General features: G+C 44.1%; 1 protein-coding gene across 1 annotated transcript in view; it reads right to left on the minus strand.

The window, feature by feature from the left end:
• The window catches only part of MAN2C1 (mannosidase alpha class 2C member 1), a 291,020-nt gene that overhangs the window by 258,174 nt on the left and 7,848 nt on the right, over positions 1 to 24,998 (minus strand). The window contains exon 2 of the mRNA XM_085643836.1: positions 1,074 to 1,199. Coding sequence (XP_085499962.1) covers positions 1,074 to 1,199 — 126 coding nt within the window. The remainder of the gene's footprint in view (positions 1 to 1,073; positions 1,200 to 24,998) is intronic.

Raw genomic sequence — 24,998 nt, forward strand, 5'->3', positions numbered from 1 at the left:
GGATATTCGATTCCTAAGTATGAAAGGCCACCGACTTTATATGGCTAAGTTACTCCATTTTTACAGTTCAGGCGAGTAGGCCCGATTCTGTCCTCAAAGCCTTTCCCTGCTCTCTGTCTCTGACAGCTTCAGCTTGAGCTCGCATCTGTATCCATGAACTTTGTCCTACTCCCTGTGCAGCTAACGGTGCCTGCCTCGGCCAGTTTTCGCCTGTCTGCCAAGAAGTTGTATTTCACCTTCGAATTATCTATTTTGCTCTCCAGCCGATGCATTCCTGTCCAGTGATTTAGGTAAACATTTCCTTTGGCTCACAAGCAGAGGACTCAGCCTTTCCGTCCTCCTGCAAGTGATTCATAGCCCTGTTGCCATGGAAAGTTTTCTATCCCTCGCATCTCATATAGACACTTAGACGCTTGTACACGTACACAGTCAGTATAGAATAGATTCTGTCCGAGAGTCTCTTCCTTGTGGATAACATAGTTCTTTAAACATAGGATGTTAGATATGATTTGGGATTAGGTTGACTTGACCCCCAGACTTCTCGTCTCCACATGTAGAGCTAAATGTCAAGTCCCCTTCACCCCCTAGTTGCACGTCAATTACACGTCATGCTGCCGCGCGCGCATCTATGCCAAGTATTATCTTATAGATCCACCTATGTCTGATAATTCTAACCAATCATGTTTCTTTTATTCCTTATTACGCCTAGTTTCGATTATGTCACTGTTTTGTCACTTTTCTTATCAAATGTTACGCCTTCTACATTCGTTTCATTGTAAAGTACTTATTATAAAAATACATGTCTGTTAATAAATTATTGTACTTCACTTCCTGAACCCTCGTGGTGACGGAACCTGAGGGCCGCGACTCGAGTCGGCCATTTTGAATGGAATAAAGCCCACTTAGAAAACCTCTTATACCACGGATTCTGCCTCTTGTTATTTTGAGCTATTTACTTTATTTTAAGATTCCGTATGAAATTCAGTCCGGTAATATTTATTTTATTTACCACAGTAACGTTGCCCAAATTTCTACCCATTAAATTAACTACTTCCCACAAGAAAAACACTTACGTAGGACCAAACGAGTCGCCAACTTGGACAGGGTGGAATGTTTGACGAAGTGCCTCCTCATATGGAATCCTGTCTGGTGTTAGAAAGCAGGAGAGAGAGTCCAGTGCATGCGAGACTCCAAATAACCTAGGAGAAAATAAAATCCTTGTCAGATGTAAATGGGTCTGGGTTTAGCACAAGTTCGGTGACCACCACTAAATAGAGCCGCTGCACTTGTCGCACAAGTTACTTACCTTCGGTAACGATATATCTGTAAGAAACATTAGTAGTGATAGATTCCTTACCTTAGAAGTACCCCCAGGCGTCAGACTGCATCCGGAAATTTTTTGCCAGCAGTACCACTGCGCGTCGGTAGGCGTCGTTGTGCGGCTCCGCGTGCGTCGTTGGCGCCGGGATGCTGTCGCTGGAGCTACTTAGACACGCCCACATGCATTGATGTCAGCTCTGTACACGACTTTCCGCGCCAGCAACTCAGAGCCATGCAAGAAACTGATCACTGTTGTCATGAAACTAGGGCCCTGAAAGGGATGACCTTAACCCTAGAAATCGATTCGCAGAACGGGGAGGATGGGTGGGGCGGTAAGGAATCAATCACTACTAATGTTTCTTACAGATATATCGTTACCAAAGGTAAGTAACTTGTGCATCTGAAAGAAACACTTAGTGATAGATTCCTTATCTTAGAATAGATACCCTAGCAATCCCAACTCCGGTGGTGGGTCTGCAAACCAAGATCACACCAGGAAATCCTGGAGAACAGACAGCCAAAGAAGCAGTCTCTCCGGACTTGGCTGTCCAGGCAGTAGTGTTTTGTAAACGTGTGCAGCGATGCCCACGTAGCTGCCTGACAGATGTCATGCAAGGGAACTCCCTGTCCCAAAGCAGTAGTGGCTGCCGTCGCTAGAATGGGTGCGGAGCCCCACGGAGGCTCTTTTTTAGCCAAAGAATAATAAGCCTTTATGCACAGAACAACCCACCGAGAGATGGTCCGCTTGTGCATGGCCCGACCTTTCTTGGCACCCACGTAGCCAACAAAGAGGTGGTCATATACCCGGAACTGTTGTGTGCGGTTTAGGTAGAATGGAAGCGCACGTTTTGGGTCCAGACGGTGGAGCCTCTCCTCCTCTTTCGAGGGATGCGGAGGCGGAAAGAAGGTAGGCAAAGTGATGGTCTGCCCAATATGAAAGGCAGTGACAACCTTCGGCAGAAAAGATGGACGGGTTTTTAGAACCACTTTGTCCGGGTGGACAGAGAGAAAAGGAGGCTTAGAAGAAAGAGCCTGGAGGTCACTCACTCTTCTGGCAGAGGTGATGGCCACCAGGAAAGCTGTCTTTAAAGTGAGAAGACGAAGAGGACAGTTGTGAAGTGGCTCAAAGGGAGCACACATCAGATATGTCAGAACCAGGTTCAAATCCCACTGAGGCATTAGGAAAGGAACAGGAGGGAAAAGATGAGTATTGCCTTTTAAGAATCTATTTACAATAGGGGACTTGAAAAAGTAAGGCTGATCTGGAGGCCGTTAAAACGCTGAAATGGCCAAGAGATAGCCCTTGATAGTGCCCAGAGCAGAGCCCTTCTGGGCCAAAGAATAGAAGGACCTCTGAAAGAGGGGCAGAAAGGGGATCCACAGCCTTTGCTGTGCACCATGCCACAAACGTATTCCACCTACAGGCGTATACCATCTTAGTGGAGGGACGCCTGGCTGCCAAGATTACATCACCAACTTCGGGAGGCAGGTCAAAAGACGTCAACTGCCGCCACTCAATCTACACCGGAGACCAGAGTCCTCTGATCTCCGCCTCCCCCATGTGACCGCCCCGTCCCAGAAGGGACGCGTCCGTCACCACTGTGTGTTCCATTTGGGGAAGGGAGAGGGATCTGCCATTGACCCAATCCCGATTAGTGAGCCACCACTGCAATTGTTGTGCAGTGCTCTCCAAGATCTGGACATGATCGGACAGGTTGCCCTGATGTTGTGCCCACTGGAACTTCAGGTCCCACTGCAGAGGCCGCATATGCCATCTGCCATGATCCACCAACAGGATGCAGGAGGCCATCAGGCCCAGTAGCCTGAGGGTCATCCTGACCGAAACCCGGGAAAAAGGCTGAAAGATCGGAATCATAGCCTTTATATCCTGGACTCGCTGCTTGGGAGGATAAACCCGAAACTGCGCCGAATCCAGAACCGCTCCGATGAAGAGGAGCTTCTGAGAGGGAATCAGGTGTGACTTCGGCACGTTCATGGAAAACCCCAGCAAATGCGGGAGGTCAGCCGTAGACTGGAGGTGCGAGACAACTGCCTGGGGCAAGCCCGCCTTCAACAGCCAGTCATCGAGATAGGGGAAGACTGGGACCCCTGATCTGCGCAGATGAGCTGCGACCACCGCCATCACTTTCGTGAACACCCGAGGGGCGCTGGTAAGGCCAAAGGGGAGCACGGTGAACTGAAAATGCTCGTAGTCTACCGTGAACCGCAGGTAACACCAGTGGGCCGGCAGGACGGGAATATGAAAGTAAGCGTCCTGCAAGTCCAACGCTACCATCCAATCTAGTGGGTCTAGGGCAGACAAGACCTGAGCAAGTGTTAGCATCTTGAACTTCTCCTTCCGGAGGAAGCGATTGACGTTCTCGATGGCCCTCTTGGCCAAGAGGGCCGTGACTTCCTGCTGAAGAAGCGCAAGAAGGTCCACTGACATGCAGTGGTATTGAGGTGGCATGGCTGGAGGGGAAGTCTCGAAGGGGAGGGAATAGCTCCTTCGGACAATTTGCAGCACCCACTTGTCTGAAGTGATGTTGCGCCAGTGGGGGAGATGATTGCGAATTCTGTCGCCCACTGGCGTTTGAAGGGCCTGAAAGGTCGGACTAGGAAGGCGTTGCAGTGGATGCTGCGGGGGTGGAGGTGGACTGACCCACCTGCTGGCCCCCTGATCCGCCTTGACGGTTCCCACGTCCGTGCTGTTGTTGCTGCGCAGGCCTGTGGCCCTGCGAACGTAGTGGGGCAACCCTTCCGTGGCCATGAAAGGAGTGAAAGGCAGAAGGCGGAGGAGACAAGAGTGGCCGACAGGCCCAAGGACTTGGCCGTAGCCCGTGAGTCTTATTGCCAAAAAGGTGAATGCCATCAAAGGGCTTGTCCATCATAGTGTTCTGGACATCCCCCGAGAAGCCAGTTGTTCTCAGCCAGGCGTGGCGCCTAAGTGCCACCATCGTGGAAATCACCCTGCCCAGCGATGGTGAACTTAGCTGCATCTCTCCCAGCAGCAATAGCTTGAGCAAGTACTGTCTGGGCCTCCTGAAAGCTAGGCAGCACCTGCGCAACCGCGTCCCAGAGTGGGAATAACGGCCCAAGAGGCATGCGCTGTTCACCAACCTAAGCTGGCAGATGAAAACGGCTTCTTGCCAAGCTGCTCCAACTTCTTGGATTCCCTACCCGGAGGTGCGGAAGGGAACGCGCTCTGGGACGCAGATGCTTGGACAACCAAGCTCTCAGGTGTGGGGTGTTTGGAGAGGAAGAGGGGGTCGCCCGGAGCCGGGCAATGGCGTCAGGCCACGTTCCTGTCCACAGGAGTCCCTGTAAGGGGCCTGGACCAGGTGCCCAAAAGAACATCAGACAGTGTGTCATTGAAGGGCAGCAGGGGCTCCGAAGAGGTCGCCGCCAGCTCGAGCACTTCTGTCAGGAGGTTAGTCCTGACGGCCACTGTAGGGAGTTCGAGGTGGAGTGCCTCGGCCGCCCTATGTAACACCACTGCGTAACTGGCTCCCTCCTCTGTGGCCACGGTAGGAGGAGACAGCATGCCAAGGTCAGGTGAGGTGTCAAGACCACTGGCATCCCCCAAATCCTCTGCCCAGTCCGAGTCATAAGCACAGTCCTGTACGAGAGGGTCCTCGGACCCCTCCCAGTCCTCCCCTTCCTCCAAAGTCTGTCGAACAGGCTGAAAATACAGGGGACGGATATAGGGAAAAAATGGCCCCATTGGCGTCGAAATCGTCGCCGATCCAGCACCGTGTCTGGTTCAGGGCTGAAACTGGGGAAGTCGTCGTCCCGAGGAGTGGGCGACGCCAGAGGTGGTGCCGGTGGGGTCGACGTCGGTGGAGGCATTATAAGGTAAACCGGCGTCGACTGGGGTCCAATCCCGGATCCCAGGGGGTCCTGCAGCGCCGGAGCCACCAGCGATGCCGGAGCCGCCGGCGATGGAAGGACAGGACCCCCAGTCGGGCCCGCGGGGCCCGTAGGCGCACCGGCGGGACCAGACGGCCCAAAGAGTCGGGCCATGGCAGCAGGAAACTTTTGCAACTGAGCAGGCATCGTCGACGGACCCGGGAAGGGCGGGTAGACCGGCGGCGATGTCGCAGGCTCCACCGGAGCCGCGGGGGTGGTACCACCCGCACCCTCAGCCGTGTGGCACCACCCGCACCCTCAGCCGTGTTGCGCGAGAGGAAGTCGAGAAGCGACGACACTTCTTAGGCTTCTTTTTCAAATGCTTCGACTTACGTGAGCCCAAGTGTGAAGAATCAGATCCAGAAGAATGAAGGTGACAGCTCCTCGACCGGTCCCTCGACCTCCCACGGGACCAGGACCTTGAGCGGCGCAGAGTCGACTGCCGGACTTCCAGCAACTTTCAGGACCGCTTCCACAAAGTCTTCAGTGCCATGGCCCGGCAGTCGGGGCAGGACTTGGAGTCGTGGTCGCACCCCAGGAAGTAGAGACACACGCGGTGTGGGTCCGTCGCCGACATCATGCGGTGACAGTCCCCACAGTTCTTAAACCAGGGCATCCCTACGACACCAGGAGTCGATCGACTCGAGAAAAAAAGACAAAAGGCCTAAAAAAACTCAATCAAAAAATGACTGGGGGTACTAGCTCTTCCCGGATCTGCGCTTACTGACATCAGCTCGCGTGGGCGCGTTTAAGTAGCTCCAGCGACGTCATCCAGGCGCCAACGATACACGCAGAGCTGCACGACAACGCCTACCGACACGCAGGGGTACTGCTGACGAAAACTTTCCGGATCCAGTCCGACGCCTAGGGGGTAATTCTAAGGTAAGGAATCTATCACTACGTGTTTCTTTCAGATATGGAAGCCACAGGTGCAATTTAAGAATAGTAATATAATGGAATGCAGCCTCCGCCTTAATTGAAAACTGAGGGTCCAAAACATCTTTCTTGTGAAAGGTTAGAGCACCTTGAAACAAAAGGTTTAGAATTATTGCCGCTTAGTTAAAGTAAGTATTGGGGTTGTCTTAAGATGTGGCTCTATTGACTTATATGAAGTTTCATATCAACTCATTACTTTTCAGGCAAGGAGCTAATCAAGACTCTATAACTGATAAGTTAGTGGCATCAGACAACTGGAGTAGAGTTGAGATTATATATTTCCTTTGTATCTTTGCTCCCTTTGGACCCATTTTATCATGGGTCCAAAAACCCATTTTTCTCCAAAAATATACCTGAAGTCTGCATCCCTTTAGCACTTTAGCGGAGATCTTTTTCCAATAGCCGTATGCTGAAGTGGACCCGGTAGGAGTGGGTAGGTCAAAGCACGTCGTGACACTGGCACGAATTACATGAGGAACTCCTTGTGTACAACCTACCGGGTACTGCTGAAGCCTGGTTAGTTTACAACAGTGGGTAGTTCCAGTACTGACAGGTACACTAATAGGTAGTTGCTTGGTTGATGCGAGTATGATGCCACATCACCAATTTTAATGTGTAGATAGTCTTCATTGTTTTGGTCCTGACGAATCGCATGTAGACTTTACATTGAGCGAGAAACATGTTGACCTTTTCACCAATAGATACGCTTAAATCTAGGACTTAAAGCTTAGATGAGCACACTATTGCCCGTTTTTACTTAGGGTCGGAGACCCATTGGTTAAAGTTTGTTGTCTCTGGTACTCCCAATCCTATTTTAGATTCACTCTCAAACCATTAATCTACAAACTTCTGGCCCCTCACCCCCACTTCACCATACGGCTACTGGAAAAAGATCTCCGCTAAAGTGCCCCTACTATAGGGAGCCCGTTGGGTATTGCACCGCTGACCCAACGAGGAGCTGCCCAGATGATGAAGCATGACACCCAACTGGGTGTGTGAGGGCATTATAATCCAATATATGGATTCCCAACCTTGAAACTCACAGTCGGGTTGGTCCTATTCATTTCCCTTGCTCTGACTCCGATCACTTAGGAACAGCATAACCTTCTTTTGAAAGAATTGTTCTGGGGCACTTATGCTGGACCTCCCTCTTCTATGGAGAAAAAAGCCCCCCAGCCTATTCTATATTTTTTCATTAGCAGGTTCGATTCCACTTTTCCTTCTTTAGCATTGGCAGCAGTCTGCACTCTCAATCTTTCTCCGAGGACAGTCTTTCAAAAAGCATTGACTAAGTGTTCCAAATATACACTAACACCTAACACCTGCAAGAAACCAGCGAAGGTTGAGTAGTTTCCATCTTATTGTAAGAACTGTAATACAATTGCACTGCTGTCATCTCTGCCCTGGGTGCAAAGAAAATTAAAACTAGAAAAGTATCCAGCAGATCTGTTCGAGTCAAGCAAAAGAGTCGTAGACCTGCATACATGAAGACGATCTGATTATGTAGGTTGCGGTACGTCGACAAACAAACACACAAGTTCTGTTGAACTGAAATATTGATGCATTTAATTTGTATTTTTTTATTGAATAAACTGATTGAATATAGGTTGTTTGTATCGAGTGTATGACAAAAAAATGCCTCGTTTTAGAAAAGATACAATGTATTTCAAAATTAGTTAATGCAAGTCGTCAGTGGAGGACACAGGCCGGTAAACAGATACATAAGAAATTAACACATTAGGTTACCTTCCGACATAGACGACCTCATATTCCAGACTTGTACATTGAACACCAATACAAAATACCACACATCTCTGCCTTACAAATACTCAAGATAGCAGTAATACTTAACCTTTTGACTTCTATGGCCTCAATGACTCACGACTGGAAGCTGGGGACCCCCACCTAAACAATTCTATGATTAGAACCACAAAACAATTACACAGCGTAGGAAATTACCATCTTTTGCAGAGTCTACCCTCAGAGTTTGCTTTAACTATTTTGCTGGCTATAAAACTCTGTGCACTTTTCCCTGCTAACCAGTGGTAAAGTTCCTGTGTCCCTTTCAACACTATGAAATTGATATACATAATTGGCATATTTAACTTACCTATAGCTTTCTGGCATATAGTACAAAGTGTACCCAGGGCCAGGAAGTTAAACGCCACCTGTGGATTGCAGCACCTACTGTGCCATCCACTACAGTGGCAGGGAAACATTGTTTCACCCCACCAATTAAATTTGACTTCCAACAGTGTAAAAACTGCTATCCAACCTGTCACAAACTCATTTTGACAGGTCAAAACCTCCCTTAAAAATGTTACTAGGGCACCCCTATGAAGACATTACAGTCCTTAAGGCAGAGTGCATGTCCTTACCATGGCTAGCACCCAAAAGCTATGCTTCACTGTGGCAGGCCTAGTTGTCCTGTGTAGAAAACCAGTGAACAGTTTACAATCATAATACTGTATCTATCTCAGGAATTGGACTAGCTAGAAAAATAATTGAACAACCATTTTTTTTATAGTTACTCAAAATCCAATTCAATGCTGGTCAGATTTTTAATAAATATTAAGGAAATCGTAACTTTTAGAAAGTTACCTTTATGCTGCTGGCTGAAGTTCCTGGAGACTACATTTACATTTGCTCCACTTCTGCGAACCAGTAATTAACATTTGACTAGGTGTAAAAAAGGAACAAACAATAGGCTGACCTGAATGGGCAGCTATGACTGCTCTGGAACCCCCAGAATATGCATGTTGGGGACTGTGAGCATCCTTTGACATTACAGTATCAAATCCTACTTAAATGTCAAACTCTGCTTGACAGCTCTCCTAGGCTTACATTTAACACAATTCTTGTGTATGCACTGTATGGTTGCTGCAAACCCTTACTTTTGTTCTACCAGACTTCTGTCTCTGGGTTTTATTGTGGGTACAGTGGCTGTCCCAAACTGGATTTTAATGTCAGATGTGGGAGGACACTAGAATTACCATAGTACACTACCCACACAAACACACCCAGCCCTCAGAGGGCTTAGACCTTTTACCCCATTGATTAGGGAGTGCACAGGAGTCATTCACACCTACTGTTTCGTGCCAGGAATAAATGTTACTCCAGTCACCCACTTCAGAACACTGCTGTACTAGTGGAAGAATCAGAAGACCTGAAAGTGCTCTCTGTGACCAGAGAGGAGCCCTGAAGGACTTGATCTGGTATCTCTTGCATTCAGGTCAAAGATGTGGTCTCCAAGGGTTATAAGGTTGACCTCCTGTTCAAGCTACAGCGATACAACAAGCTACAAGAGGTCTTCGCTTCAACTTTCCAGCTGACCAGTGGCAATTGGAGCGTCTGTCCTCTGCCTGATATCTTGTGAGTATCGCTCAGGTGCTGGGGCGGGGTTGGCATGGGTTGGAGGGTGAGTTTAGCATAACATAATGTGTATTTGTAAAGTGCACATTCACCCAGAAGGGTATCTTGGCACTGAATAACAGATGCTTATTGAAGTGTACTTATTAGAAGTGTACTTCTTTGGTGGATTGCACACTTAAAGAACTAAAGTCAGAAGGTAAAATCTCTGACCAGGTCAATACTGGTTGGTGTATCCGACCAGTGCTCCATCACAGTCAGCATGAAACAGTGGTGCTGGAACAATTCTCAGCATGAGGGTACTGGTTTCAATGTTAAATCAATAAGTTCATGGTGACTGTGAAAAATCCAAGCATCATACAAACAAAAAGTATAGCAAATTAGCCATATGCATTCACTAGGAGAGTGGTAATGGTGTAGTAGGTAGACTGTGGTGCATTTTGGAGCACATGGTCGCAAATATATTACCAAAGCAGGGTGCACTAGCACACTGTCATTTACAGGCAGCACTTTTTCCATTGAAATAGACATCAAATTTGCTTTATGTAGTTCTCTGTAAATTTAAGTTATTTTGCTACAATGTTTTTGGTTGAATATAAATAAAATGCATGGAAAGCATAAAAAACATTACCAGCAAGGAAGGGTACTTATTTCTAGAACTACTGCCCTGGAAGTCAAGGGCTACACTTCCCCGTATGGTCCTCTTTTTTCTTATATTTGATAACGGATCCCGGGTTGCCCCTTTTGCTTTAGAACACTAAATTGGCACAGGCATGTAGTTGTACTGATAAAACTATGTAGTGCACAAAAGCTAATAGGTGGAATTTGGGTTTCAGCAAATATTTATCATTTGCGCATCCCCAAGTAAAGGGTCTTGATTTATTTTGATCTCGTTACAAACTTTTTTCCACCACACTTCAGAATTACAAAAAACTTGCTTCATTTGTGCTTTCCCAATTGCTGATATATTTTCAAATATTTGTGCAGTTCATTTACAGATATTAAAATGTTATTGTGTGTTAAAAGAAAATACATCGTACAACTTATTCTTTCATACTAACTGAACCACAGGAAGATTGCCCCATAGTTCAGGTCACAAAAGCCTCTCAATTTTCAGAGAAATGGAAAAGTATACATCAATCTCCTTAGTAAAACAATGTGCAGCAATCTGACAGAATACATAGCCTGACATATGACCTTGATCTTTGATTGCGCAGGAAATAGGTCAAAATATAAACTAATCTTCATTGCTCAGTCACTTTTTGAACCACAGCATGATTATTTTGAGGTTGCTGTCCCCAGCACCCCTAATTCCAGCGCCTATGGCATGAAACTGCACCGAGATCCTGGCCATTCGCACTTTGGGCTTCTTGGTGCTTTAAAAAATAATATCCCTGGTTCCCCTTATTGGATTTTTGTCATTTTATTTATTACTTTTTCCCTATTGTTCTAATTTGGGTTGGGATTTTTATTGTTTTGCAATTCGACTTCATTACGGTTTTGGAACTGCGTACATACTTTACACATTGCCCTAAATTAAATCTGTCGGCTCCATGGGGTTGACCTCATCTCAGAGCGCTCACCCTGATGACAGGTTTTCATTATTCCTTAAATCAAATAATATTCCAATTTCCTACACACAAAATTACAGAAACAGATATACATCAAACAAATACACAGATTCTGAAGTATTTATTTCAAAAACAAAAATATCTGAAATCAAACTTTAAACTGGGAAAGTTGACACTTTGTTTCTATACTCTAGCATATGAGTTTGTATTTTGTACTCCTAAAGCATGTCCTCTTTATCACTGCATACACAGTGCTGGTTCTATTGAGATCACCAATCGTCCATATTAGTTTCCATTTGCTCTACCTGTGCTGCTTCCACCAATAAAAATATAGATAAACTTTATTTTTAAATCAAATTTCAAATTCTTCTATATTTATAGAGCAATTTAAAGCTTTCAAATTTGCTTTATGTATATGTACGTCTTTGAGCCCATAAATCTACTTAATTTGTGTAACCACTGCAGGTGGTTCCACCAGGTTCATTGGCTTTACACTTTGTTTTGCCATGTGCACAAGTGATGGTAGCGATCATGGGGGTAGGCTGCCACATTAAAATGAAGTATGGGAGTTATGCGTGAAATTACTTGAAAATTGAATTAAACTTTACATTAAAAGATAGGTATGAGACTTTGTTAAAAAATAGTTTAATTAATACTTTATTTGGCTCCTCACAGCAGGATTGCCTTCAGTTTGAAGCACCCATCAGTGATACAAAGAGGTATGAGCTTTCGGAACCTGCCTATCGACAGCCACACTTAAAAGTGATCAGGAAGTGAGATAAGAGGCTGGCCTCGCCAAAATTACCCTTCAAACTCTGAACAACAGAGACTGCAGATCCCTCTTTTACCCCTATCATCTACTTAATGGCAGTGCTTAGGAAGACTAATCAGCAGCTACTTGCAGCAAAATAACCTAATCATATTTACAAATGAGCCTGGTCTCCTCTGTCCCCACTTCAGTGTCTAGATTTTCTCCCTTCAGCTTCAGGAATGTCAGCATCACATTTCTACTATCTGGGAAAACAACCTCACCTCCATTTTGTGTACATAACCAGGCCAGGAGTTTCCAGAGGGCTCAATTCCTCTGGCTCACTCATATGCATTAAATGTACCACACAGACCACGTGCACACACACACAACATGCACTTGGGATGTTCACACAATGATTTGGGCTAGTGCATAGAGGCAGAACTTCACACGATTGAGTCAGGAGGCTTCCACTCCAGTGACACAGATTTAAAAAAAGGTCACAACTACTGACTAACAAAACATGGTAGGTTACCACCACCATGCTTCATGCTAAACACAGTGGTAGCTTCATGGGATTCAAAGCAGTGGGGTGGAGGGTGGGGGGGGGTTGAAGGGTGGGTAGGGGCAGACAAAATTACAAAAGAAATATAGAACTTACCTGCCGCATTGATCCTTTCCCGATCCTGACGCTGACCCAGTCCCGGGCTAATCACACTTCGAAGGCTCCCAGATGCCAATTACTGACGCTGCACTCATGCTAGGAATGCTATTCCCAGCATAAAAGAAGCGCTGGTAATGGTCTGAGCACCCTGGTTTGGCGCTCTGACAGGACTGGGAGCCGGTGGCTTTTCTCCACCCAGCTGTATAACCCAGACGAATGGAGAAATGGTAAGTGCGCATGGCGGTTTAGCCGGACTAAGACGGCCAGCCAAACTGTCATGCACACTTAGTAGTGCTCATCACTCCTCCTCCTCACTTCTGTTGCACAGAGTGCATGCCCAGCCACGCGACATGCTCGCTGGCCAACGCAGTTAAGAAGAAAAATAAAATTATAATAAAATTGGTCTATTATTATTGTATTTTTCGTGTTTAACTCTGCTAGTGAACGACACTCCTCCGCTATAACAAAGAAAACGCCCCATGCTAAACACCTGAGAGGAACTGTAATCCAAGGTCAACGTAATGAGGCCACACTTTGGGTGTCCTCCAGATCCAGGTCCTGCTTCATGTGAACGGACAGGCCTACAACTTTGCGCACACACATTACATTAGTATGGAGCTAGGGCCAAAATTAGAAAACAAAATACCAGATACTTGCAGTCGGGCGTTCAGCGCATGGGAACATTACGGTACACCAAGCAAGTAACATTCCTTTCCCAATAGTGTGTTATCTGTTTGAATGGGCACCCCATGTGAGGGTGGAAAGCACTTTAGAGATGATGCATTACAATATGCTATCTCAAATAAAAATGGTGTTTCTTTCAAAAGTTTTACATTTTCAGGCTGTTCCTTTTGATTTTATATTTCTAATACTCTGCATGAAAAACTGACTTGACTTAAAGATATTGTTTCCCTCATTTCTATCGATGTCCCTCTACTCATTCTCCAAAACTCGCTCTGCGTGCCTTGCTCCGAGCTTAGCCTAAGTAGGATGCCTGATGTCTTACACCTCACTTCATAGATCACAAATTTTCGTTCTCTGAAACCATAGAACTGCAACCTGAAAATTAAATAATAACCACTAGCCAATCTATCAATCGCACCAGTTATTTGCATGAACTCACTAATGATCATCTATTTACCACAAAGAAACTGGAGTAGAATGAAATGGTTTCCTTGAGAATCTCAATAGCCAATATTAACCACTTGATTAATCCACTCAAGTAGCATGCTACTTACAGTAAAGCACTTCTAAGGCTTGTCAGGAGAAGTAAGCTCTAAGTAAATGCAATTATTATGCTACTACAATTAACATAACACAACATGCGGAAGTGAGGCTTGATCTAGTCAATGATAAGGATTTAGGATTTGGAAGAAAGATAAGATGTGATTTTAAGAAAATTGCTGAGATTTGAGTACAGTTAGTAATAATTCTCACTATTTCTCTGAAACTGATATATTCACTCACAAGCACTATGAAATAATTACATTAAGTCAAATTTTCTAAGGAATTAGTAAGGATTCCCAAAGTCTTCCTGATTTGGTTAGATATACTGATAAATAAGGCACCACCTTGTAAATGAATAACTAACCAACCATTGTCTGCTGCAGTCTCCCAGTATCCGTTTCGCAAACTCAGCCTGCCTTGTCACATACTGAATGCTGATGGGCATTTTGGAGAGCAGTGTCCTTTACGCATTCATTGGTCACTGAGCCCTATTCACTGGTTTACCTTAACCCATTAACTGGGCCACCTACCACAACTACTACACGCACACTGCGCGGTTCTTGATTTAGCGTGCCTTACTCTTATTCCCTGCTAATACTGCTATATTCACTGTGCCTGCTAGGAAGACATCTACCCATGGTCAAGTTCAAACACATTTTGCACTTTCAGCACCCAGATTCAACTAAACAGAAGATTGGTGCCTGTTTAGCTGCTTCACCCTTCAAGTGCTCGTTAAAACAGTTGACCCCTTCTCTCATATGAGCATCAGACTGTTACCAGGAGAGAGGCCTTACACTGCAGGTTCGACTAGTTTGTAAATGAGGTCTTCACTATTACTAAAAACACAAATATTTAACATAGATTGTTCACAAGATCAATGTTAAATAGCAGCGTGTTACTTTTAAAATGGCCTAGAGAAAAGGAATGGATGAAAAGGCACACATCAGGTATGCTGTCTTTCGCTTATGCCATAGACCTGCAGGAATGGTGGCTTAGGTAAAAAATGGGAATAGAGGATTCACTTTTTTAAAATGGGTCACTTGTTAATCCCTATGTGCGTGGATAATATCGAACCATTTGGGGGGAAAACGACAATATACCTATCCCCTTTCATGTGCAAAATAATTACATTTGGTAGATACTCTGGTATGCCCATAAAGTGGGATAAGTCTAAACTTTTCCCACCAACATGTGCCAGAGTAAATTACAAGTGGGATTAACCGCTGCACTTTCATGATGACACAACAGAATACTTGGGTGTAAGGTTACATAGGGATTGTGAAGTAGTAATCCAGGAAAAAATTTGGGGCAGTAGTGGAGAAACTCAAACCGAAAATGGACATATAAAATGAATTTCCACTATCCATGGCAGGTAAAATTTATGGATTAAAATTGTGGTACCACATAGATTTTTATATTAAATTGGCAATATTCTAATTTGCCTAAATAAGAGCTTCTTTAGTACCCTCATAACACTTAAGGTATCGAGATTAGTAAACCTATTTCCTAGCAATGCATGGCCACTATGCACCCACTTCACAGGAACCCCCATCTGAAATTAGAAAGGGAAAACATTTATAAGGTCACCCTACAAATTCCACTGGGAATGTAGAGACAAGGTCGGAGGTGGTCATGGTAGAGATGACCGGCTGGGCCAGGAAGAGGAGTGTGCGGTGGACGATAAGAGCATGGAATATTAGCCAATCCCTTTGATACTGCCCTTGACAGGGGGACGGATATAGATAGCCTTCATAGAAAAGGCAAACATCCTAAAGTCATCTGTACAGAAAAGGCACATTTTTAACATGTGTTCAATAGAGATCACATGAATCACTCACGCCATTAGATACAATCACTTTCTACAATTTGTGCCACACTGCACAATCAAACATGGCAGACTTTCAGAACAAGCCTGTCGGATTTAAACTTCTAACTCAAATGAAACATCTAATGATCAGGGCCAATAGGTGACAAGATTGTATGTGCTGTAAATATAATTTTAGTTAGACGCTACTATAAAAGATAGGAAAGAATGAGAGAAAAATATAGGCATTGTAATAGGAGATAAATGTTGGTTTCACTGCTGTACCCAAACATCAAAGATATCTAAAAATAACAGACATATGCTGTTACTTTTTAATTATATGCATCATGTACATGATACACCAGAGAAAAATACATAAAGTTAACAGAACTTTTAGCCATAGATGCCAGAGATGTAGAGAACCTCATGCTACATTTATGCACTTGGCATGGAGGTATTCTAGCTGAGGGTTTATTGGAAACAAGTGTTTCAGGTACCATCAGTAATAGTGGCCAGAACATCTGTAGCAATGGCATTCCTAGTTACTAAATGTAGGGTAGCCACGACCCGGTTTAAAGAGTCAAAACCTCAAATAAAAGATTGGATTTGGAACATGGCTACATGCAAAGAAAGAGCTGAAATTTTCACCACACTACAACCCATAAAAATTACAAATATAAAGCTTATGGGGTCCCTTAAGAACATATTTGTGAAGGGAAACAGATAGCGAAAATAAATAGCCTCTGTGGAGAGCTAGACAAACCTAGCAACGATGACTGGAAGATAGAATTGAAGTAAAGCAATGGTAGAAATCTATCAAGCTATGAATTAATGGTGGGGGTTCTCAAAACAGCATTACTGGAGGGCAGGGAAGCACTGTCACACAAACAAAAGCAAAAAAAAAGTGTTATGTCAGCGATCTTAATTATTTGATATGCAAGATGCTTTACATATTGTAGTGGCGATTGTGCACCAAAACCAAGATACAAATATGACTTGAGTAATGTTCTTATGTAGTGGAGGTGGAACTACAGGTCCACACATTGCTATGTTAGCATAAGCGTCTTAGAAATTAAAACACCATCTTGCCACTTTTGCACATGACACTGTAGATAGATGTTATTATATGAAAACTGCTTGCATGCTTTTTCTTCACATGAGAACGGTCTGTTGTTCGCATCCCTAGACGTGCACCGCAACCTTGGTCTGAACATTGTGTGCAGCAACAGTCAGGGCCAACAAACAATGTTTGCTTTTGAATTCATGTTGATCGGCCCACGCTCTAGCCATAACACGCACACAGCTGCAAATATCTGAAACTCGAGCGCCTTTAATATTGCAGTTTGCATGCATGAGATAGACACTTTGGAGAAGATTTTTTCCAGACACAGAGCAAAGCTGATCCTGTGATGTGATTCACCTAAGCTGTAATTTATGGTATGGGGTTCCCCATTCAAACCTAGAGACCTTCTATTAGTTTTAGAATACTAGCTTACTAGCGAAGGGAGGGTGGTTGTATTCCACTATCATTTGTAACATGATTTGTCCCTTCATTTTCTATGGTATTGTAACAGTGCTGATGGTTTTATTCTTAATCAGGTGTCTGCTTATGTTAGCCAAAGTACTGCATCTTCGGACACGTAGTTTATAAAATAAACATTTTAAACTTTACTGTGTCTCTGATTACTCTTGTTGTGGTCTGATATGAGAATAATAACGAACAGGTATTTCTAATTCCCACTATTCCTGAAAGTACTCTAAGTCGCTTGTTCTGGGTTGTCTAATCATTGGTAGCTTCGAAATGATACGGAGAACGAATGAGACACTGATGCTAGTCGGATAGGGGTTCTGGGTACTGAGGTGAGTTTTTGGTACACCACAATTCACTGAGGTCCTGGTTTACTGCGCATAGTTCTGGGCATGAGCAGAATCCCTGCAACATGGCACACCTAACGTTTGGTCTTATGATTTGAGACGCCTTAGTAGTGCTCATATTAGTCCACGACGCCCTCACTCTTGTTTCCGGATAGCGGGAGTGACGGTTTTGACCTACCTAATAATTACTCTATAGGTTCAATCCAGCTTGACAATTATAAAGGTTTTTCTATTTTAAACCCTTGTGCTACTGTTATAATAGATTGTTTTTCTTCTCTGTGTCCTTATGGCTGCGGTGCCAATTGCGGCGCATAGCCGTGCACCTCTCCAGCGTCATTTGACGCAGTTCGGGGTGCCGGACGATGGGATGGCTGTTATCTTTGTGGTGAGTGCCGATGCATCATATCCCTACGAGTGGTTTTACTCTTGGGTTACTCTGCCGGCGGTGAATACGGACGATAGTACGTTTCACTCCTATACTACTACGCAGGTCCCAGCGAATTATATGTCATATAGGACGCACGAGATTTCATTACAACACCGGAGGCTACCATTATCCAAATACTTGTATGTGCTGCCCAACATGCAGCCCTTTAAAGAATGCAAATACATCACAATGAATAGAACATCAACAACATAACTAGGAGCCAGTGTACACTCTAATCCTCCTCTTTTGTTCGCTGCTCTGGCACACATAAGTACTGTTCTACTACTACTCCTTATTTAAGTTAAATTGTATAAATGAGTCGATTATGGTTCAGGTAAGATTATTTTATGTTTTTGTTTACATGACTAAAATGCTTTCTTAATAATTACATGATGCTTTCTTAGCCTTACTAACTGATTTTATATTTCAGCGACCTTTTTTCCCTGTCCAATTTATGGCCGGGAATAGGTTTTAGTTTCTCCTTCCCTCCGATCGCTAAGCGGTCGTTGGAGGAAACCGGTAAGTTTTTCCCTTTTATATTTTGTTAAAAAATTCATAAGATTCATTATTTTGGTAGCGCTTACCTCAAATGAGGCTCATCTCCTTTTTTCCCCCTTGAAATAACTGATTTTACAGCGTGTGCATAATTAAAATAATAAATAAAGAAGGGAGATAAGGAAACAAATATCGGCGCAAGCGCCGCCCGTATTATTTGACTCCCGCATCTCTTAGCAACTTGCTAGGAGATGCGGGAGCATGCCATCACGCGTCATTTCCCTTCGGCGCAGCTTGAGGTTACCATAGTTATGGCCCTTCAACGAGCGCGTAACGGTGCCTTTTCGAGCCGGAGCAACAGAGCCTCTCACCTTCGTTTTTTCTCCCGAAAATAAGATAAATGAGCACAAGCGTCATCTAGTGGTATTAATACTATTTTTAGAGTTAGATTGGTCTCATTTCAAATGAGAGATTGGAGATCGGTTTAAATACCTTTTTTAGTACATCCCAACTTTGGTTTATTTCAACAGATCAGACTTGATTTTAGCAAGATATTATTGTAAGTACTCCTTACAAGGGCCATTTACTATTTTAATAAATTTAATTAAAGCCTAACCTTCTAATGGACCCTGACACTATTAACCCACCACAGTCCCCTAAGGAACTACTGGGTGATAATTTAAAAAGAATGATTGGGGAAGAACTTAAGTCTTCCGTCAGGGAAGCGGTTGATGCCGCTTTAAGTAAGAGAAAGAGGACATCCCCTGTTGAGGAAATTTACTTTTCTCTCTCGGACGGAGACTCCCCCTCTACATCAGGCACTAAAAAGAGAGGGAAAGTTCCCGAAAAAAGGAAACATACGAATGAGGCACCTACCCGTGCATTTGATATTGGTAGCTCTCACGCTACAATAGATTTTGGTGCTCATGGCAGCACAAAGGAGAGATCCCAATACCTTGGGACAGAGAGAAGAGTTGTCCATAGCGGCATGATAAACCAAGGTAACCTTTACGGTACAAATGAATTATATGATGATCCGGAATCTCCAAGTTATGAAGATCAAACTATGGATGAATTCATTTTCGATCCCCAGGACACCTTGGAGGATCTTGATGAGGATATTAATAATCCTTCCACCTCATCATGTATTGTTAAAGACCTCCTTGGTGGGGAAATGTTTAATCCAAATGCTATTCGCCACCCCGCAGTTCAGAATGGTGGCCAATGGACCACGTCGGAAAATACCTCTCTCAGAGAGTAAGGAAACCCTTAGATAGGGATATACGCAATCTTATGCGAAACTAGTGCCCTCGCCCCTCCTCGGAGGACAAGATTTGCAACACTCCTAACCTGGACCCCGAGATCATCACCTTCCTATTTAAATCTGGAAGGGATCCTAGAAAAGGAATCGAAAAATGCCTCAAGCAGTGCCAGGACAAACTACTCGACGTTCTCGGCCCACTATCCAAGATTCTTGATATGACCGAAGAGGCAAGAACCAATAATACCCCGGTTGATATTGAACTGTTAAGAGGTTGGTCTCAACGAGCAATTTGCTTTGTTGGTAACGCCAATTCTAGCCTCATTACCGAACGCAGAAAGGTGGTCCTCTTAAGAATGAACCCTAAGCTCGCAGATCTTTCTACAAGAGAAGACGTGCGATGCAAAAAGGTTATTGTTTGGGGACAATTTTGTCCAATCCCTTGGAAAGTATGTATCCACCTTTAACGCCTTCAGTAGAGCCCAATCTAGCATGCGCAGAGTTTTTGGAGGTCGTGCAGTTTTTGGAAGGGCTGACAAGAGGGGACAGTCTGTCAGCCGAGGCTTCTACAGGTCCCATTTCTATGCCCAAGACGAAAGAGGCTCCTTCCGCTCCAATAGAGGCTAGCGCTCGTACTCAAATTTCTATCCCACAAGAGGAAGGGGCTCAAGATCCCGGAGCGACAGACCCAGATCCACCAATCAAACTTACCAAGGTAAGCCAGAAGCCTTTTTTCCTCTTAAAGGGGACAGGAAGACTGAGACACTTTGCTAACAACTGGACAAAAATTACTCAAGGCCCTTGGGCATTAGAAACAATAGTTGGGTTCAAAATAGATTTCTGGGAAGAACCATTTCAGGAAAAAGTCCCAAGAGAAATGACCTTATACATGGAGAATTCAAAACTTATAGAATTGGAAATTTCCCAAATGTTAGAAAAAGGGAGCCATTATAAAGATTCCTTTATCAGAGATTCAGAATGGTTTTCTAAGTATCATATTTCTAGTAAAAAAAAAAAAAAAGGACAAAGGTTGGCGTCCCGTCATAAATCTAAAATATTTGAACAACTTTCTAACATACAGACATTTCAAGATGGAGAGTATCCATTTCTTAAGAGACATTTTGCAAGCGGAGGATTGGCTAGTAAAACTAGACCTCAAGCAGTGATAAAACAGCCGGCCTCAGGGTTGTAGGCGCGCAACTATGTATGTCAACATGAGTGTTCAGTCAAAAATAAAAATAAAAATTAAAAAAAATAATAAAAATAGACCTCAAGAATGCATATTTTACGATACCCATGGATGAGGAGTTTCGCAAGTACCTCCATTTTACATGGGAGGGGACCCTTTATCAGTTCCAGTGTCTCCCCTTCGGCCTTTCCTCAGCACCTTGGTCTTTCATCAAGGTTCTACGACCAGTGGTCTCTTATCTCAGGGAGAGGGGAGTTTGTCTGATAATTTACTTAAACGATATCCTCATTATGTCTCAAGACATTTTGATTATCCAGGAGCATTTAAAAATGACAATAGACCTACTTCACAATCTGGGCTTCATCGTAAATATAGAGAAATCCATCATGGTCCCTACACAGGAGTTAGAACTCCTTGGTTTCAAAGTAAATACTATTCTTTCCAGTTTAATACTGCCACACAGAAAGGTTACAAGCATAAAGAAACATGTTTCCTTTATCCTTTCGAAAGATTTAATCTGCCTCAAAGACTTAGCCAGGGTTCTAGGTCTCCTTTCTTCCTCCATCCAGGCTATTTCACCCGGTCCACTCCATTACAAAGGTTTACAGAGGCTGAAAGCTTTAGCCTTGAGAAAAGGTTTTTGGTACGAAGACTCAGTTCCCCTCTCAGAGGATGCACGAGAAGATCTTTATTGGTGGTTGAGAAACCTTCAAGCCTGGAATGAGAAAGCTATTTTCGGGAATATTCCAGACTTTACTCTAGAATCGGATGCGAGCAACCAGGGATGGGGCACCCGCCTAAACAATTTGGAGACCAGGGGGAGGTGGTCCTTAGAGGAACAATCCCTTCACATAAACTCCCTGGAGATGTTAGCAGCTCTGAATGTGCGTATGAGCTTCAAAGAGCTTCTAAAGAATTCCAATACCTTAATCCATTTGGACAATTTCTGAGCTGTCTCATACATAAATCGCCTGGGGGGGCGGGAGGTCCAAGAATCTCTCAGATATCGCCAAGCGGATCTGGTATTTTTGCTGGGATCACAAGATCATTCTCAGGGCAGAATTCATTCCGGGAAATTCAGAATCTGAGAGCGTACTGGAATTCCCTTTATCTCCACGATTCCAGCGATTTGAAATTGAATCCAGAGATTTTCTCACTGATTCAAGAGTTATGGGGTCCAATTCAGATAGATCTTTTTGCCAGCAGATTAACCCACCAAGTTCAGACGTATTTCAGCCGGAGACCGGACCCCAATGCATCGGGGGTAGATACCTTTCTCCAATCCTGGACGGGAATCAGGGGTTACGCTTTTCCCCCATTCTCAATGATCCAGAGATTGTTGTGGAAAGTGAGACTGGAGTCTTGTTCAATCATCCTCGTAACACCCTTTTGGAAATCTCAAGTTTGGTTCCCAGGGGTTATGGAGTTAGCAGTGGACTTTCCACGCTTAATCCCAACTTCGCTAGGCCTCCTCCAGGGTCCGGATGGAGAAGAACATCCTTTGGTTCTAGAAGGGAAATTGAACCTTCTTGTCTGGAGGATCTCAGGAGTTTAGGGAGATATTCTGAACTTTCAGGAGAGGCTAAGAGCCTTTTGGAAGACTCATGGGCACCTGGAACAAGAACAAAGTATTCAGGTGTATGGAGAAAGTGGTCTTGCTGGTGCTTGGAAAGGGATCTGGATCACGTACAAGCCTCTCTACAGCAAGTAGCCAACTACCTTGCCTGTCTTTTTGAGTCAGGCCTCTCTTATAGAACGATCAATTGCTACAGATCAGCAATTTCTTCCGGACATGCATTGATCAATAATCTTGCTATTGGTAGCAACCCTCTAATTAAGAGAGTTATGAAAGGAATTAGATTGAGGAGACCTCCTAAAGCCCGTTACGAATCCCTTTGGGATGTTAACCTCATCTTTAATCTCTTCCTTTCCTGGCCTGTCAACAATTTACTCTCTCTTTAAAGGATCTCCATGAAACTGGCGACTCTTTTGTGTCTGATTTCCTTTAGAAGGGTCTCAGACATTAAAGCTTTTGAACTTTCTAACAGATTTTAATAATCTGAAGGTGTTCACTTTGATATCTGGAGAAGAACTAAAACAATGTCAGAATCTGTCTTTTACCCTTTCTTTCACGAATGTGAAAAACTGCGCGTTGTGAATTGTATGAAATGTTATGACAATAAAATTTAAATTTTTAGGCCTGTTGACACAGATCAACTTCTTTTGTCATATGTTAGACCTTTTAGACCTGTTTCTTCAGCCACCTTAGCCAGGTGGGTAAGTCTGATTATGCATGAAGCTGATGTAGATCTCTCTAGATTTGGAGCTCACTCTTCAAGGGGAGCTATGGCTAGCAAAGTATTTTGGGCCGGAGGTTCCCTGCCCGAGATACTTAGAGCCTCTAATTGGTCCAATGCAGATACCTTCTCAAAATTCTATTTGAGACCAATAAAACATGTTAGCAGTGTAGGTCCTGCGTTCGCCTCTAAGGCGTACAAAGAAGCAATGAGATCTTTGGGGGTCCAAGTCAAATTTTCGTCTCCATGCCGGCCTGAGGGCAATAGTGTTGTGGAGCGAATGAACCGTGACTTAAAGCAATCCCTGACAGCTAGGGTTTTAGGCACTGGCAGGAACTGGTTAGCCCATCTGTATAACGTACAACGTGCACTTAATAATCTCCCTAGAAGGTCTCTGGGTGGGCGGACCCCATACGAAATGCTCTTTGGCATAAAGATGTTTGTCCCGGATCTTGATGGTCTAGACATGGCGGCGTCAACCGCACCCTTTCACGTAGATGATCATTGTGCTGTATTACAGAATCTACAAGAGACCAGAGACAGTCTTGCAAAGGAACACTTGCCCTCCACAACTGATGCTGCGCTTCAGATTCTGGTAGTTGGCAGGCAACCTCGAGTTGGTGACCTGGTCTGTGAGAAGGTGGAGAACAAGAAGGAGTTCGGCCCCTCTTATCATGCACCAGTACCAGTGCTTGGCGTGCAGGGTGCAAGAACAGTCATTTTACCTCCACTTCCTGGTCGCAAGGATAACAGGTACATCTCCATTGACAATGTCAAACTACAACGAGTGGCTGATTCTTCTTAGTATGACTCCAGCGGTCTCTTGTCCTGCGATGCTGAGAAATTCTGTTTTGGCTCCGGCAAATACCAACAGGCCTGACATTGCCATCGAGCTGCATACAGTTACTAATCCTTTGTTGCCTCCACCGGCTGGTGGACGATCTGAAGATACCGAGTATGCTTATCCTACAGATGTGTTGTTGCCTGGTTTACAATCAACTGCAGTTGACCAGTCACGTTTTTCATTTGACACTAACTCTATGACTTCCAATCCCCCATCGAAAGATTCTATTTTTGCTACTTGGTTTAAGAGACATTTTTTAATCCCCCTCTGGACTTACATTTGGCTGTTGCTCATAAGTATTTTTTTTGTTTATGTCCATTGGATTTGTGGTGGTATTTTTTCGTCTTGTAAATGGACACTATCTCACCGAAAGATCTGCAATTAGACTAACTGATGGAACTTTGACCCCCCACTCCTCATTGCACATCATGAAAAGGGACCAGACTTTTGTGAATATTACTGCCTGGCCTGTGTTGGATGGGATTGTGTGGGATGCTGTTAAATTTAAAATTCATGGTCCTACCGAGGTGATTAATGTCCCCAATGTACTTCGTGTTTCTATGGGAGATGTTGTGAAACAAAACATCCGCTCTGATGATTGGGACGTTCAGGCCATAGAGGCATTTGAAACATTATGCTGCTTTTGATGCTGAAGATTTGTATTTAGACACAGCTAATTACGGGGAGTTTTTTGCTATCAACACTATGGCAATCATTTCCTACATAAGGCAAATACATTTAGAAATGTTGTTAATTATATGCAATGGGAACATTGTCCGGCACCAATTGAAGGCAGAACCTTAGTGAACAAATGTACATATTTTACTGATTTCAGCGTTTCTGAACCTGAAGCCTTTTATTTTAAACTGGAGGCGGAGTCAGCTTCCAAAGTTAGACTGACCCACACTAAATTATTGTATTCCAAATCCTTTATGGATGAATTGGCAGTTGAGGGATATGAGCTGTGGAAAGATACTATTGATCTTAAATCTGTTTGGGGTTCTAAAACATGGCAGGTACAAGGAACAGAGGTTCTTCATCGTTCTTGCCTTATCCCGAACC

The sequence above is a fragment of the Triturus cristatus genome, chromosome 3_1 (genome assembly GCF_964204655.1).
Source record: "Triturus cristatus chromosome 3_1, aTriCri1.1, whole genome shotgun sequence".
NCBI classification, from domain to species: domain Eukaryota; kingdom Metazoa; phylum Chordata; class Amphibia; order Caudata; family Salamandridae; genus Triturus; species Triturus cristatus.